Raw genomic sequence first — 18955 nt, 5'->3', positions numbered from 1 at the left:
TCAGACAGCAAAATTGTGGAAACCATAATTTAATTGAAAACATTTGCTCAAGTTAGTACACATTAGCATAAAAGCATTTGAACGAGACAACAATGTATTTATTTATACTTCGGGATAATGACTTTGTTGAGTTACCCTGGCATGACGCGTCAGTTTTGGTGAACCAATGGGAATGAATTTAATTGCTAAGTGCTATATTTAAGAAAGGATTGTCAAAAATTATAGCTTAGTTAAGTGATTTTAGGGCCAACCAATTAAGTCTAAGTTAAGCATAAAATTTAATTTTTAAATAAGCCAGCTCATACGGAACTAAGGAATGCACAAAAATTTCCGCGAGTAAAGCTCATAATTGTAAAATAAAGGGCACTTTTAAGCTGGACGAATTGGGCAAAATACGCGAGACTGGATGAGTATTTGGACTTCATAGGAATAAAAATTCATCAGTAGCAGGCAACTTTACAGAAACCATGTTAAGCACCGTTTTCATTTCAAGTATCTATGATAGGTGGCACATCGAGGAATTATCACGCCCCTAACAGTTCATTTCTCCGCGATGCCTAATTTGGTAGTCTGTTTTACCCTTAAACAGTCATCTCTAAAAACACCTGAAATATTCGGCCCATAACATTGCTTCATCCAAAAGAATCAGTGTTTGCAGGAATCAATACCTCGACCTAAAAATGCTTGTGTATTTGGGAACATTGAGAGATCAATTTGACGAAAAAGGCGATTTTATTCGAATATTTAATATTACTCTAAAAAGGGGAATAAAATATTACTCGTCCTAGATGGAGAAGGTTTCGCAATAGCCACACTAACGTTTGCTGTAATTAACATAAAATTATTTAACATTTGGGACCCCTCTCAAAGGTTTAGACGAAACAAATAAATGATATTCCAGCTATCCAGTACCTTTCCCAGTACTAAAATTGTGGTCCCCTCAACGTAACACTATGGGGGTGGCGAAGGGGATAAACCGGAATTGGGTACAATATCCGGCTTGGGTTTCCATTCGTTATTCGTCGGTTTCGAGCGCACTCTATTGTAAAAATATTCAACAGTCATTGGGTAATAGTTAGTGTAGGGAGCTGTTGGCTCGCGTGGCATGCTGGACTTGCCACCACCCTCCTACGCATTGTAACCCGTCCACCCGAATTATTGGCTTTAAAAGTCGCTTGATGACTTAGGCCTAAGGTGGTGCCTTGGGTATTAGCCTAGCTGATGATTATTATTAAAATTACGTAAGTTGTACCCAAAGTTACGTAGTTCCGTGTTTGCAGCATTTTCTCGCTAGAAGTCGAGTGTTACGTTTCAATAACTGTCCAAGAATATTTTTTTGGTCTATGACCGATACAAATCACTTTTAATTTCTTAATTTTTATCCTAAAATAAGGTGAAACTCATTTTCTCCAAAAAAATGGAAAATGGAACTACATTTTTATATCCACGGTTATATTTGGCGTAATTAGCATCATATTATCTTTTGTTTGATCTTCTCTTGAACTGATCGGATAAACATTTAATTTTTAATTGATTAATTAAGTAAAAACAGTTTATCCCAAGAAATGCCCTCAATTTTTTCCTTTAAATTATTTTGATTACATTTATTATTTTTTACTTTTGAAATACAATTCAGGACTCGCCATTTTTCAACACTTTCGCCTCGCAGCAAGAGGGGCCGGGTTCGATCCCAACTTGTGGCACTGGGTGAAAACTCGGTAGAACTCCTTCCACGTTGAGTTTGTTCTAGCAAAACTGGTTAAAGGGGCTACCCCCGAGCTTTTCGGTTTCCACTTTCCATAAAAACATGTTGAGATTAACGGTAAAAGTGAGTGCGGGGAGCCCCTGGCTCGCGTGGCATGAATGGCTTGCCACCACACTGCAAAAAAAACGTTCACTAGAAAATCACTAAAAGTGCGCAACAAAATCGGATCACTATACACCAAGAGATCACATTTGGAACATAGTACTTCGTGTGTGTGTAACTAGTGTACTATAGTGATCTACAAGCGTGAATAATACGTTCTTTAAGCAATTCAAAAGTGTGTACAGGTGGATCACTAAAAGATCACCAGCGCAACAAAATTGGCTCACTTGCTCACTTAAAGCACACTTAGGAAACACATAAGAGAACACTACTGTTTAAGTGTTTTTTGGTGTGTTTTTAGTGTTCCTGAGTGATCTTGTTGTGTTTTTTGGCATTCTGAAAGTGTTTCAAAAACAGTTCAAAATAGAGCACTAAAAGATCACCTGCGCAACAAAATTGGCTCACTTGTTCAATTAAAGAACACACCGGAAACACAGTAGAACACCTAAACAGTAGTGTTCCCTTATTTCTTTAAGTGAACAGGTGAGCCAATTTTGTTGCGCAGGTGATCATTTAGTGCTCTAATATTGAACGGCATTATTTTTGTTTGCAATTTATTAACGTGAATGATATAAGTATCTTTTTCTGCTACTACAGATATATCTAAAAAATAGTTTAGACCCCGTGCGTTAAAAATCTTGGTTTTACCGATATGGGTAGGAAATAAATATGTAAGGCAATAGGCCCCTAGCGTAGATTAGATATCTGGCAGCATTAAAGCTATCCGCAATGAGGGAAAATACCACATGTGGCTCTCATTTTCGTCTGCTTTATTAAGTTTACACTATAGTCCTTGGATAAATTAAAAGTTAAGCAGACGATTTTGAATTTACTTGTATCTTCTCTTTTCATGCACGGGGCCTATAGACGCCGTGCGTAGAAAAACAGGAATAAGAGATGGCGCCTACTGTCCGTGTTTGAAAACAAGTGTGTTAGCCATACTGAAACGAATCTAGGTGGCCCCAGCGACGCAGAAGCTTTTGCTTAGCTTCTGCTAAGTGGGATTACCGTGTATCAAACGTCTGTTAAGCCCCCTGTTCTCGTAGCTTTGACTTCATTACGTATTTGTATCCTCTACACGTCGTGGATGGCCGCCGAAAGGGGGCATAACGAAAGTTTTCAGTAGCTAATGGGGATAAAACAAAAGTATGAAATTTCAATTCGCTACCGAAATTAGACTAGGTGGCGCAGCGACGCTCAAGCTTTAGCGTCTGCTAAGAGGATATATATAAACAATTAGATGTTACGCTTAGTGTACCAATTGGCACTATAAATTTAAAGTGTTCGAAAAGAGATTATGTGGTGTACCAAATTTTACAACGTGGTGTCCTCAAAGTGATAATTTAGTGTACCAAACCATTGATACTAGTGTTCTAAATGTGTTATGCGTTCTTTAAGGGCACCATGATGACTTTAAGATCACTGATAGGTGAAACGAGATCACTTATAAGCGATATTTTCAAAAGAGTGATCACTCAGAGATCGTAAAAGCACACATGGGATCACTTTGTAGAACATATACAGTTCACATGTATGTGCTACCAATGTGTACAATAGCGATTTTAAGGTGAACGCTTTATTTGCAGTGCACCCTCCGACGTCTTGTAACCCGACCACCTGAATTAAAGGCGAGAAATGTCGCTAGATGATTTGGGCCTAAGGTGGTGTCTCGGGTATTAGCCTAACTGATAATTATTACTATTATTATATTTTCCTTAAATACAACCACCTTATTGTTTATTTTTAATAGAGCAGAAAGCCTAGTAAAAGCGCAAGGAAAACGTTTCATCGCGTATCTTCTCCAAATGACTATTTAGGGCAGAAATGAGAGAAAAGCTAACTTCGTAAAAAAAGCAAGATTATTGAAATCGCTGTTCGATTCAAATGGTGTGAAATAAATGGAGGTTAGAGGTAAAACACAATAATAGCGGGGAAAATGTTGTTTAAACGTCTTTCGGCGGTGGTCTGGGTTGAAAAGGGCGGCAATCTGCCTCATGAATTAATCTTATGATCACAGTGGGAATTGACAGCTATTGATTGTCCTTTTTTATCCGCATTGCCATAAAAAACCGCAAGAAGGCTCTCTCTTCTGTCTAGCCAGCTGTGCCAATAGATTTTCTTCCTGAAAAGGCCATTCTGCCCACCACCGCCCACTACCGCCCACCATCGCTCGCTCCGTGTGTGCCAAACCTGACGAAGGAGAAGGTCCGACTCGCAGCCTGACAGTCGATATCTTCCCGAAAGATATTACCCCCCGGAACGAAATTTCTTCGCGAGCAATAAATGATCCCACTAAAATATTTTAAGCAAATTGGCCTTTTCCGAGAGCTTGAAAGATAAGTCTATGGAAATCTCTGATTTAATGATAGAACCGAGAAACCTAATCAGGGCTGGCCTAGCTTTCATCATCTATCTTAATTGCTACGAAAGTTATCTTCACTCGCGATAAAAATAGGAACCTTTCGAAGGCGTATTTAATTACCAAATAAGTATCTGATTGTTTTTAAATGCTATTTTTGTTTAAGGTAATACAAAAACGTAGCTTTGCTCCGCGCAGAATCTGTACGTAAAATATTTATGGTATGCGTCGAATTTTGCATTTTATATAAACAACTAAAATTAGGTCATTTCTATTACGTATGTTTGATTATTCAAAACGAATACATATGTTATAGAAAACAACGTTCTAAGAACAGGCATTTAGGTTATAGGGATAGTTATTAAAAATTAATGATTTTATAGATATTTATTATGATTTTTTATAAAATAAAATCTTTTTTTTTATTTACCCCAAATAAGTTTTATTATAAATTAAAAATCTATAAAAATATTTAAAATTCTATTAACGAAATATTTTTAAACTTTTAAATTTTGTAGTTTTTATCCCTATAATTTTACTCTCAAAAATTACGACAGACTTCTGTAAGAATACTGAAAATAAATTTGCAAAAGGGTGTAATTATAAGCTTACGTAGAAGTAATAAAATGTAGATGGGTGGGTTAGGTTTTAAATAATCAATTTGGCAAATTACAAGTACATTAGCTAATTATCGCGATCTTCACTATTTTATATTATTTTTAAAAGAATGTTATTCCCTAGACCAAATTTATTTGGAATTTGTTTTGAAAATTTTTAAATTATCCTAAAATCTTTAAAGTAGTAAATAATTAAAATGATTAATGAAAAATATCTTCTGATTTCTTTAACTATTAATTATTAGTGTTATGTACCTTTTCGTGTTTAACTTGAGTTGGGTTTAAATGCACATTTTAGGCGTGTAGAATATTACTACGTTTTTGAAGAATATCTGTGCGAATAATGACTGTGAACCAAGTCTGTTAATATTAATTATTTAACCAGTTCCACGCGCTCGTATCTGCTACCACGTGGTAAATCCAGGTCAAATTTTTTTCAACATTTTAATTTCAATGCATTTAAAGAATCTTTAACGTGCAGAAATGTAATGTATTTTATTTATAAACTAAAAATGAACGCGTCACTCGCTTTCAATCTCGCCAATTAAACAGCCTCTTTACCTCTACCTGTATGGTGTTGTGACAATATAAACGTTTTGAAAAGGTTGGTAATAATTCCCGATACAGTAAAATAAAAGAATGGCCGATTTGAACAACCAAATATGACGCTCTCCATCGTTTGCCAACAAAAAAGTGGTCTCATGTACGAAATATGCATTGCAGTTTCTGATGAAATTTTGAGTTACACAAAGCCCGTTGTGGTATTTTCATATTCGAGTAGGGTGGGTATTTTATTTGATGGGTAGGGTGGGTATTTTAATAAACGGGTAGGGTGGGTATTTTCTTAAAAGGATCCGGTGGGCATTCTCTCAATTTTAATTTTTGGATCTGGTGGGTATTTTCATAAACCGGTTGGATGTGTATTTTCATAGACGAGTCAAGTGGGTATTTCCTTAGACGGGTCGAGTGGCTTTTTTTATAAATAGGCCAGGTGGATATTTTTATAGATAGGTTGGGTTGCTATTTTCATATACGTTAAGGGTGGGTATTTTCTTAAAACGGTTGGATGGATATTTTCTTAGACGAGTCGAGGGGGTATTTTCATAAACGGATCGAGTGGTTATTTTCATAAACGGATCGAGTGGGTATTTTCATAAACGGATCGAGTGGGTATTTTCATAAACGGATCGAGTGATTATTTTCATAAACGGATCGAGTGAGTGGTTTTTTTTAATAAATTGGTTGAATGGATATTTTCATAGACGGGTTGAGTGGGTATTTTAAAATATAAGTTCAGGTTGCTATTTTCATATTCGGGACGGGTGATTATTTCTTAGACCCATCGAGTGGGTATTTTCATAGATTGTTCAAGTTGTTATTTGCATAGATGGGTTGAGTGGGTATTTTCATAGATTGGTCAAGTTGTTATTTGCATAGATGGGTTGAGTGGGTATTTGTATAGATAGGTCGGATTGCTATTTTCATATTCGGGACTTGTGAATATTTTCATAATCCGGTTGGATTGGTATTTTCATAGACGTGCCGGGAGGGTTTTTTTTTTTCAATTTTGGATTTGGTGGGTATTTTCATAGACGTTAAGGGTGGGTATTTTCATAGACCTTAAGGGTGTGTATTTTCTTAGACGGGAAGGGTGGGTATTTTTATAAATAGGCCAGGTGGATATTTTTATAGATAGGTTGGGTTGCTATTTTCATATACGTTAAGGGTGGGTATTTTCTTAAAACGGTTGGATGGATATTTTCTTAGACGAGTCGAGGGGGTATTTTCATAGATTGGTCAAGTTGTTATTTGCATAGATGGGTTGAGTGGGTATTTGTATAGATAGGTCGGATTGCTATTTTCATATTCGGGACTTGTGAATATTTTCATAATCCGGTTGGATTGGTATTTTCATAGACGTGCCGGGAGGGTTTTTTTTTTCAATTTTGGATCTGGTGGGTATTTTCATAGACGTTAAGGGTGGGTATTTTCATAGACCTTAAGGGTGTGTATTTTCTTAGACGGGAAGGGTGGGTATTTTTATAAATAGGCCAGGTGGATATTTTTATAGATAGGTTGGGTTGCTATTTTCATATACGTTAAGGGTGGGTATTTTCTTAAAACGGTTGGATGGATATTTTCTTAGACGAGTCGAGGGGGTATTTTCATAGATTGGTCAAGTTGTTATTTGCATAGATGGGTTGAGTGGGTATTTTCATAGATTGGTCAAGTTGTTATTTGCATAGATGGGTTGAGTGGGTATTTGTATAGATAGGTCGGATTGCTATTTTCATATTCGGGACTTGTGAATATTTTCATAATCCGGTTGGATTGTTATTTTCATAGACGTGCCGGGAGGGGTTTTTTTTTCAATTTTGGATCTGGTGGGTATTTTCATAGACGTTAAGGGTGGGTATTTTCATAGACCTTAAGGGTGTGTATTTTCTTAGACGGGAAGGGTGGGTATTTTTATAAATAGGCCAGGTGGATATTTTTATAGATAGGTTGGGTTGCTATTTTCATATACGTTAAGGGTGGGTATTTTCTTAAAACGGTTGGATGGATATTTTCTTAGACGAGTCGAGGGGGTATTTTCATAGATTGGTCAAGTTGTTATTTGCATAGATGGGTTGAGTGGGTATTTGTATAGATAGGTCGGATTGCTATTTTCATATTCGGGACTTGTGAATATTTTCATAATCCGGTTGGATTGGTATTTTCATAGACGTGCCGGGAGGGTTTTTTTTTTCAATTTTGGATCTGGTGGGTATTTTCATAGACGTTAAGGGTGGGTATTTTCATAGACCTTAAGGGTGTGTATTTTCTTAGACGGGAAGGGTGGGTATTTTTATAAATAGGCCAGGTGGATATTTTTATAGATAGGTTGGGTTGCTATTTTCATATACGTTAAGGGTGGGTATTTTCTTAAAACGGTTGGATGGATATTTTCTTAGACGAGTCGAGGGGGTATTTTCATAGATTGGTCAAGTTGTTATTTGCATAGATGGGTTGAGTGGGTATTTTCATAGATTGGTCAAGTTGTTATTTGCATAGATGGGTTGAGTGGGTATTTGTATAGATAGGTCGGATTGCTATTTTCATATTCGGGACTTGTGAATATTTTCATAATCCGGTTGGATTGTTATTTTCATAGACGTGCCGGGAGGGGTTTTTTTTTCAATTTTGGATCTGGTGGGTATTTTCATAGACGTTAAGGGTGGGTATTTTCATAGACCTTAAGGGTGTGTATTTTCTTAGACGGGAAGGGTGGGTATTTTTATAAATAGGCCAGGTGGATATTTTTATAGATAGGTTGGGTTGCTATTTTCATATACGTTAAGGGTGGGTATTTTCTTAAAACGGTTGGATGGATATTTTCTTAGACGAGTCGAGGGGGTATTTTCATAGATTGGTCAAGTTGTTATTTGCATAGATGGGTTGAGTGGGTATTTGTATAGATAGGTCGGATTGCTATTTTCATATTCGGGACTTGTGAATATTTTCATAATCCGGTTGGATTGGTATTTTCATAGACGTGCCGGGAGGGTTTTTTTTTTCAATTTTGGATCTGGTGGGTATTTTCATAGACGTTAAGGGTGGGTATTTTCATAGACCTTAAGGGTGTGTATTTTCTTAGACGGGAAGGGTGGGTATTTTTATAAATAGGCCAGGTGGATATTTTTATAGATAGGTTGGGTTGCTATTTTCATATACGTTAAGGGTGGGTATTTTCTTAAAACGGTTGGATGGATATTTTCTTAGACGAGTCGAGGGGGTATTTTCATAGATTGGTCAAGTTGTTATTTGCATAGATGGGTTGAGTGGGTATTTTCATAGATTGGTCAAGTTGTTATTTGCATAGATGGGTTGAGTGGGTATTTGTATAGATAGGTCGGATTGCTATTTTCATATTCGGGACTTGTGAATATTTTCATAATCCGGTTGGATTGTTATTTTCATAGACGTGCCGGGAGGGGTTTTTTTTTCAATTTTGGATCTGGTGGGTATTTTCATAGACGTTAAGGGTGGGTATTTTCATAGACCTTAAGGGTGTGTATTTTCTTAGACGGGAAGGGTGGGTATTTTTATAAATAGGCCAGGTGGATATTTTTATAGATAGGTTGGGTTGCTATTTTCATATACGTTAAGGGTGGGTATTTTCTTAAAACGGTTGGATGGATATTTTCTTAGACGAGTCGAGGGGGTATTTTCATAGATTGGTCAAGTTGTTATTTGCATAGATGGGTTGAGTGGGTATTTGTATAGATAGGTCGGATTGCTATTTTCATATTCGGGACTTGTGAATATTTTCATAATCCGGTTGGATTGGTATTTTCATAGACGTGCCGGGAGGGTTTTTTTTTTCAATTTTGGATCTGGTGGGTATTTTCATAGACGTTAAGGGTGGGTATTTTCATAGACCTTAAGGGTGTGTATTTTCTTAGACGGGAAGGGTGGGTATTTTTATAAATAGGCCAGGTGGATATTTTTATAGATAGGTTGGGTTGCTATTTTCATATACGTTAAGGGTGGGTATTTTCTTAAAACGGTTGGATGGATATTTTCTTAGACGAGTCGAGGGGGTATTTTCATAGATTGGTCAAGTTGTTATTTGCATAGATGGGTTGAGTGGGTATTTTCATAGATTGGTCAAGTTGTTATTTGCATAGATGGGTTGAGTGGGTATTTGTATAGATAGGTCGGATTGCTATTTTCATATTCGGGACTTGTGAATATTTTCATAATCCGGTTGGATTGTTATTTTCATAGACGTGCCGGGAGGGGTTTTTTTTTCAATTTTGGATCTGGTGGGTATTTTCATAGACGTTAAGGGTGGGTATTTTCATAGACCTTAAGGGTGTGTATTTTCTTAGACGGGAAGGGTGGGTATTTTTATAAATAGGCCAGGTGGATATTTTTATAGATAGGTTGGGTTGCTATTTTCATATACGTTAAGGGTGGGTATTTTCTTAAAACGGTTGGATGGATATTTTCTTAGACGAGTCGAGGGGGTATTTTCATAGATTGGTCAAGTTGTTATTTGCATAGATGGGTTGAGTGGGTATTTGTATAGATAGGTCGGATTGCTATTTTCATATTCGGGACTTGTGAATATTTTCATAATCCGGTTGGATTGGTATTTTCATAGACGTGCCGGGAGGGTTTTTTTTTTCAATTTTGGATCTGGTGGGTATTTTCATAGACGTTAAGGGTGGGTATTTTCATAGACCTTAAGGGTGTGTATTTTCTTAGACGGGAAGGGTGGGTATTTTTATAAATAGGCCAGGTGGATATTTTTATAGATAGGTTGGGTTGCTATTTTCATATACGTTAAGGGTGGGTATTTTCTTAAAACGGTTGGATGGATATTTTCTTAGACGAGTCGAGGGGGTATTTTCATAGATTGGTCAAGTTGTTATTTGCATAGATGGGTTGAGTGGGTATTTTCATAGATTGGTCAAGTTGTTATTTGCATAGATGGGTTGAGTGGGTATTTGTATAGATAGGTCGGATTGCTATTTTCATATTCGGGACTTGTGAATATTTTCATAATCCGGTTGGATTGTTATTTTCATAGACGTGCCGGGAGGGGTTTTTTTTTCAATTTTGGATCTGGTGGGTATTTTCATAGACGTTAAGGGTGGGTATTTTCATAGACCTTAAGGGTGTGTATTTTCTTAGACGGGAAGGGTGGGTATTTTTATAAATAGGCCAGGTGGATATTTTTATAGATAGGTTGGGTTGCTATTTTCATATACGTTAAGGGTGGGTATTTTCTTAAAACGGTTGGATGGATATTTTCTTAGACGAGTCGAGGGGGTATTTTCATAGATTGGTCAAGTTGTTATTTGCATAGATGGGTTGAGTGGGTATTTGTATAGATAGGTCGGATTGCTATTTTCATATTCGGGACTTGTGAATATTTTCATAATCCGGTTGGATTGGTATTTTCATAGACGTGCCGGGAGGGTTTTTTTTTTCAATTTTGGATCTGGTGGGTATTTTCATAGACGTTAAGGGTGGGTATTTTCATAGACCTTAAGGGTGTGTATTTTCTTAGACGGGAAGGGTGGGTATTTTTATAAATAGGCCAGGTGGATATTTTTATAGATAGGTTGGGTTGCTATTTTCATATACGTTAAGGGTGGGTATTTTCTTAAAACGGTTGGATGGATATTTTCTTAGACGAGTCGAGGGGGTATTTTCATAGATTGGTCAAGTTGTTATTTGCATAGATGGGTTGAGTGGGTATTTGTATAGATAGGTCGGATTGCTATTTTCATATTCGGGACTTGTGAATATTTTCATAATCCGGTTGGATTGGTATTTTCATAGACGTGCCGGGAGGGTTTTTTTTTTCAATTTTGGATCTGGTGGGTATTTTCATAGACGTTAAGGGTGGGTATTTTCATAGACCTTAAGGGTGTGTATTTTCTTAGACGGGAAGGGTGGGTATTTTTATAAATAGGCCAGGTGGATATTTTTATAGATAGGTTGGGTTGCTATTTTCATATACGTTAAGGGTGGGTATTTTCTTAAAACGGTTGGATGGATATTTTCTTAGACGAGTCGAGGGGGTATTTTCATAGATTGGTCAAGTTGTTATTTGCATAGATGGGTTGAGTGGGTATTTGTATAGATAGGTCGGATTGCTATTTTCATATTCGGGACTTGTGAATATTTTCATAATCCGGTTGGATTGGTATTTTCATAGACGTGCCGGGAGGGTTTTTTTTTTCAATTTTGGATCTGGTGGGTATTTTCATAGACGTTAAGGGTGGGTATTTTCATAGACCTTAAGGGTGTGTATTTTCTTAGACGGGAAGGGTGGGTATTTTTATAAATAGGCCAGGTGGATATTTTTATAGATAGGTTGGGTTGCTATTTTCATATACGTTAAGGGTGGGTATTTTCTTAAAACGGTTGGATGGATATTTTCTTAGACGAGTCGAGGGGGTATTTTCATAGATTGGTCAAGTTGTTATTTGCATAGATGGGTTGAGTGGGTATTTGTATAGATAGGTCGGATTGCTATTTTCATATTCGGGACTTGTGAATATTTTCATAATCCGGTTGGATTGGTATTTTCATAGACGTGCCGGGAGGGTTTTTTTTTTCAATTTTGGATCTGGTGGGTATTTTCATAGACGTTAAGGGTGGGTATTTTCATAGACCTTAAGGGTGTGTATTTTCTTAGACGGGAAGGGTGGGTATTTTTATAAATAGGCCAGGTGGATATTTTTATAGATAGGTTGGGTTGCTATTTTCATATACGTTAAGGGTGGGTATTTTCTTAAAACGGTTGGATGGATATTTTCTTAGACGAGTCGAGGGGGTATTTTCATAGATTGGTCAAGTTGTTATTTGCATAGATGGGTTGAGTGGGTATTTGTATAGATAGGTCGGATTGCTATTTTCATATTCGGGACTTGTGAATATTTTCATAATCCGGTTGGATTGGTATTTTCATAGACGTGCCGGGAGGGTTTTTTTTTTCAATTTTGGATCTGGTGGGTATTTTCATAGACGTTAAGGGTGGGTATTTTCATAGACCTTAAGGGTGTGTATTTTCTTAGACGGGAAGGGTGGGTATTTTTATAAATAGGCCAGGTGGATATTTTTATAGATAGGTTGGGTTGCTATTTTCATATACGTTAAGGGTGGGTATTTTCTTAAAACGGTTGGATGGATATTTTCTTAGACGAGTCGAGGGGGTATTTTCATAGATTGGTCAAGTTGTTATTTGCATAGATGGGTTGAGTGGGTATTTGTATAGATAGGTCGGATTGCTATTTTCATATTCGGGACTTGTGAATATTTTCATAATCCGGTTGGATTGGTATTTTCATAGACGTGCCGGGAAGGTTTTTTTTTTCAATTTTGGATCTGGTGGGTATTTTCATAGACGTTAAGGGTGGGTATTTTCATAGACCTTAAGGGTGTGTATTTTCTTAGACGGGAAGGGTGGGTATTTTTATAAATAGGCCAGGTGGATATTTTTATAGATAGGTTGGGTTGCTATTTTCATATACGTTAAGGGTGGGTATTTTCTTAAAACGGTTGGATGGATATTTTCTTAGACGAGTCGAGGGGGTATTTTCATAGATTGGTCAAGTTGTTATTTGCATAGATGGGTTGAGTGGGTATTTGTATAGATAGGTCGGATTGCTATTTTCATATTCGGGACTTGTGAATATTTTCATAATCCGGTTGGATTGGTATTTTCATAGACGTGCCGGGAGGGTTTTTTTTTTTCAATTTTGGATCTGGTGGGTATTTTCATAGACGTTAAGGGTGGGTATTTTCATAGACCTTAAGGGTGTGTATTTTCTTAGACGGGAAGGGTGGGTATTTTTATAAATAGGCCAGGTGGATATTTTTATAGATAGGTTGGGTTGCTATTTTCATATACGTTAAGGGTGGGTATTTTCTTAAAACGGTTGGATGGATATTTTCTTAGACGAGTCGAGGGGGTATTTTCATAGATTGGTCAAGTTGTTATTTGCATAGATGGGTTGAGTGGGTATTTGTATAGATAGGTCGGATTGCTATTTTCATATTCGGGACTTGTGAATATTTTCATAATCCGGTTGGATTGGTATTTTCATAGACGTGCCGGGAGGGTTTTTTTTTTCAATTTTGGATCTGGTGGGTATTTTCATAGACGTTAAGGGTGGGTATTTTCATAGACCTTAAGGGTGTGTATTTTCTTAGACGGGAAGGGTGGGTATTTTTATAAATAGGCCAGGTGGATATTTTTATAGATAGGTTGGGTTGCTATTTTCATATACGTTAAGGGTGGGTATTTTCTTAAAACGGTTGGATGGATATTTTCTTAGACGAGTCGAGGGGGTATTTTCATAGATTGGTCAAGTTGTTATTTGCATAGATGGGTTGAGTGGGTATTTGTATAGATAGGTCGGATTGCTATTTTCATATTCGGGACTTGTGAATATTTTCATAATCCGGTTGGATTGGTATTTTCATAGACGTGCCGGGAGGGTTTTTTTTTTCAATTTTGGATCTGGTGGGTATTTTCATAGACGTTAAGGGTGGGTATTTTCATAGACCTTAAGGGTGTGTATTTTCTTAGACGGGAAGGGTGGGTATTTTTATAAATAGGCCAGGTGGATATTTTTATAGATAGGTTGGGTTGCTATTTTCATATACGTTAAGGGTGGGTATTTTCTTAAAACGGTTGGATGGATATTTTCTTAGACGAGTCGAGGGGGTATTTTCATAGATTGGTCAAGTTGTTATTTGCATAGATGGGTTGAGTGGGTATTTGTATAGATAGGTCGGATTGCTATTTTCATATTCGGGACTTGTGAATATTTTCATAATCCGGTTGGATTGGTATTTTCATAGACGTGCCGGGAGGGTTTTTTTTTTCAATTTTGGATCTGGTGGGTATTTTCATAGACGTTAAGGGTGGGTATTTTCATAGACCTTAAGGGTGTGTATTTTCTTAGACGGGAAGGGTGGGTATTTTTATAAATAGGCCAGGTGGATATTTTTATAGATAGGTTGGGTTGCTATTTTCATATACGTTAAGGGTGGGTATTTTCTTAAAACGGTTGGATGGATATTTTCTTAGACGAGTCGAGGGGGTATTTTCATAGATTGGTCAAGTTGTTATTTGCATAGATGGGTTGAGTGGGTATTTGTATAGATAGGTCGGATTGCTATTTTCATATTCGGGACTTGTGAATATTTTCATAATCCGGTTGGATTGGTATTTTCACAATCCGGTGGATTGGTATTTTCATAGACGTGCCGGGAGGGTTTTTTTTTTCAATTTTGGATTTGGTGGGTATTTTCATAGACGTTAAGGGTGGGTATTTTCATAGACCTTAAGGGTGTGTATTTTCTTAGACGGGAAGGTTGGGTATTTTCATAGACGGGAAGCGTGGGTATTTTTATAGACGTTAAGGGTGGGTTTTGTCTTAGACGTTAAAGGTGGGTATTTTCTTAGACAGGTAGGGTGGGTATTTTCTAAGACGGGAATGGTAGTTGTTTATTATACGAGTTGGGTAGGTATTTTAATGGACGGGTCGGGTGGGAATTCTTGAAAACGAATTTGGTTGGTATTTTTATAGATAGGTCTGGTTAGTCGTATTTCGGGTGGACATCGTTAACTTTTTTGGTATACTAGTTCAATGCTTTACTTGATGTGAAATAGAAATAATCTAGACTGTTTCTCTAAAGAAAAATAAAATATTTCTTTAAAGAACAAAAATTTACTTCCTTTAGAGGAATAGTTGGACCCGCAAGTTGAAAGAAATAAACTGTAGTTTAAATAGTTGATGCGCCGGCCGAATACGTGCTCGGTGAACAAATCTAACGGCGGGTCTGAAGTCATGTTTTAAGCATTCACGTTAAAAAACAAGAATTATAACTACATATTCGAGTCTGAGGGATACGTATTCGCGTATTACGCTTATTTAAGCCAAAAACGGAAGGAGTCGAAGGTTAAGGGAAAACGTTATCCTAATACAGAACGTTTCTAGCATAGAAGGTATCAGCGTATACTATACACTGTTCGAAGTTAACCGTTTTATTTCGTAATATCCAGAATTATTAAAATGGTTTTTATTTAAAAATAGAGATTACCAAGTTTGCTCAGTGTGTTGTGGGTTTGAATCCTACTTACCAACGCCAGCCCGTGGCTTTAGAACCTCGAAATACATTCTAAAGCTACACCAACGCTACAGTTACTTTTTCTTTTCTATATTTTCGGTGTCCACACCAGATTAGTTTGTCAGTGGAATTTCGTAGGGTGAGTTATAGTCTGGTGGTTTTTGTGCAGTGATATAAAGTAGGATAGCAGAAAGGTTCTAGCCTGAATTAAAAATATAAAGTTAATTACAAAACATCTTTCTCAATCTCAGTGCGTTTTAGCACCTTTTATTGGGTTATACGATAGATGAGCCTAAAAACGTAATTTTCACCGAGGGGCTAACCACTCTTAGAAAGTCTGTACACCGGATTACGCTTAGATTAGCACTGCCAAAGGCAGGGACTTCAAAGATTACGCGTAATCCCATTAGTACAGTCAAAGGTACGGCTCTGTACACCGATTACGCGGAGTGATCAGCCCCTCGATTTTCACTAACATGAGCCAAATGACTTTGTTCCTCTTACCCTTTTAACCGCGTGATCTGAGACCATCCCAACCCACCTTCGCGTGTCTCGTATTTGATCTGACTCATCTGAGGATCATAATTTACCCAACTCATAAACGATTTTAATCCACGAAAACCCCATCATTTAAGTTATAGCTTCTCTCCAATAAATAATATACCGGGGTAAGCCACAGAATAACTACCTACACAATCAGAAAGACCCATAACATTGCAGAAGTAATTTTGATCCAAACAAATCAAAAACTGTCGCACGAACCAAAGCTTTTTTACTCGCAACCTTTCGAAATTAACTGAAGATAAATAGCTTATTTACCCTGAATATTTGCGGAATTTTAAATATTTTATTTATTGGTAGTTTATTAACAGAGAGTAAAGTCATTTAGTTAATAAGCTCAAATGTCCCGCAACTGATTTAGACTGAACCTAACTGAAATGGTTACGAGTGGTTCTGTTCATTTTAGTTTAAAAGTATTTCGTTTAGCGCACAGTAAAATTTTGGAAAAGACATTAACCCGGAATTTCATAAAAAGTTTCTCGTTTCGAGGAATTCTACGCTTCGGTCAACGTTTCTACGATGTATTGTTTTAGATTTTATGGCTATTTTAGTTCAAAGAAATTATAACAAACTATTTAATCTATGGTTTATTTCTTGCGTCTTTGGAAGGAGAACATGTTAGAGACATCGATTTCAGGTCCTGAGAAATACTTAAGAGCTTTTTATGTGTATTTTAAGAAATAATCTATATTTTAAATTAAAAATATTTGTATTAATGCTTGTTAGTGACCTGATTATGATATGGTTCTGAGAAATACTCTATTTAAAGTTAAATTAAATATTATACTTATAAATGAAATATACAAAATTTTATATTCTTAACTGCAGAATGATAACTCACCCTGGTAGTTAACTATTGTAGAGATTTGTTAATGAAATGGTTGAAAAGTAGTATGATTTATAACCATAAATTATGATATTTTTTAGATCATAGAGTAAATAAAAAACTTCACTGTAGTTCGTCTGAACTGAAGCAAGCTCCGAGTTCCAACAAGATCTTGACAAATTCAGAAAGCAATCGTGTATCGTTGACCTATTTAGGCGTTCTCATGGTCAAAGTATTGGTTCTTAAAGGATTTAAATACAAAGAGAAATAAATTAAATATTATTAATTAGATTTATGTGTTTTTTTGCTAACTTAAAATGAATATAAACTAATTAAGAGATGAATAGTACTTATTTCATTTAGTCAGCAGTTTTTATAATATTAGAAAGCTAATTCGTTTCAAATAATATTTATATTATTATATTATGATTAATATTGGTATTCTTTTTTTTAAACTATTCACTTACAAGGAGACAACCCGAGGTGTTACACACCGATTTTGAACAAAATCGGTGTGTAACACCTCGGGTCGTCTCCTTGTTAGTAGGTAAGCCTAATTAGTAGTTCAAATAATGTTTATCACAAAAAAACCCACAGAAGGGAGTAACGTCACGCTGCACTTACCACGACAACAAACATATTTTCATAACATTAGCCCATAAGATTAATAGGCTTCAACGTATTAATTGTAGTTCTAGACAGCGCGGTACAGGGGGAAATTGGGTCTCCCTCCCCTGATGAAAATGACTCGCTCCACTGTCCAAATTTGGAATCCAGTTTCCATCAAATAATTGGAAATAAATTAGAATCAAGTTGCATTTTGTACATTACAATTAGATCAAATTTAATACATTTTGAAATTTGAATTGTCATTTTCCATAAATGTTTGCCCAAATTTTGATATAATTTTCGAATCTTTAATTGATTCCCTATTTTGGAAAGAGTATGCGAATGATCATAGTCCACAAAGTTTTAAATTGTTAGACAAACGAATCACTAATTATAATGAAAGCTATCGACACAATGAAATAGAAAGTGTTATATCCTAAGAGCGCGACTTTCAACCAAAATCTAGATAAATAAAAGAACTCCAACGACAGCCCTTTTAAATGACCTTTGGCCGCTGATCCTTAAGAAGGAGCCGGATCATCCTGGTCTCGTGTGATTTCTTTTTCGCGATACCCGGGCATTGGCCAACCTTCGGATGCTCGAGCTTTTTGCTCGCTTTAATTGGGAATGGTTCGAAAAAACGGCGAGGTCTTCCTCCGCTCGTCTAATGGTCGCGTCTCTCCTAAATTCCATTTCCGAGCTGATTGATGGCTTTTAAATTCTCTTCTCTTTAATTAAACCGCCATCATGTACTTTCATGCCGTTAATGGATTCACCCCGCTGGCGTATGGCGGCGCTGCATTCGCTCGTTCTATCTTTCTTTCTTGACGCGAAGTCTGCCCGAGCGAACGGTCACTTTGCAGCTTTCATATAAATCGATATAAAGGGTAGGTCGCCTTTTGACAATGAAAAATCTCTACTATCATTCACGAACACTTGACTCACTTGACAGTGTTATAAAATCTGGCTCGCGCTTTGCTTCCTGTCCGCTTCTCGCCTCCTTTCACTCTCTCGCTTGACTTTTTTTGGCGCTCTTATCTCTTAATTCCTGTCATTTTTCAGGTCCTTACAAAACCAGTAGCGAAAAGGTGATTGTTGGCACGTGGCAAAATTCCTTAAACAAATTCCCACGAAACGGTAAGTTCGTCTATACCCAGTTTTGCTTTATTTCTATATACTTCTTGTCAACGGAACTACAGGGTTTTATATACGGTGCTCTCCCAAACAACCGAATTCCCACTCGACCGAATCCATAAATAGCCATTACATATTTGAAAATTGCGCTAAACTGGCGGGGTGCCATTCAATCCAATACATTCATAAATTTACATAAAATCAGCTAAAATAATAGGATTCAGCCTAATGGGAACTCGATGGTTTGTATTTTCCATACGGCCGAATTCCCATTCGACCGAATGTATAGTAGTTGTATGTATTGTTTCTTATATTGTACCCACCTAAAGCCCCAAATTTGG

At 36.7% G+C, this 18955-nt stretch overlaps 1 protein-coding gene across 2 annotated transcripts in view; it reads left to right on the top strand.

Annotated features, from left to right (window-relative positions):
- The window catches only part of LOC149939902 (lachesin-like), a 106250-nt gene that overhangs the window by 71437 nt on the left and 15858 nt on the right, over window positions 1-18955 (top strand). For both annotated transcript variants that reach the window (XM_090177329.1, XM_090177330.1), the window contains one exon: window positions 18543-18617. In XM_090177329.1, coding sequence (XP_090033455.1) covers window positions 18543-18617 — 75 coding nt within the window. The remainder of the gene's footprint in view (window positions 1-18542; window positions 18618-18955) is intronic.

The sequence above is a fragment of the Leiobunum rupestre genome, chromosome 6 (genome assembly GCF_980474605.1).
Source record: "Leiobunum rupestre chromosome 6, qqLeiRupe1.1.hap1, whole genome shotgun sequence".
NCBI classification, from domain to species: Eukaryota; Metazoa; Arthropoda; class Arachnida; order Opiliones; family Sclerosomatidae; genus Leiobunum; species Leiobunum rupestre.
The sequence above is the reverse complement of the archived record's forward strand: the minus strand, read 5'-3'. Positions and strand labels throughout refer to the sequence as shown.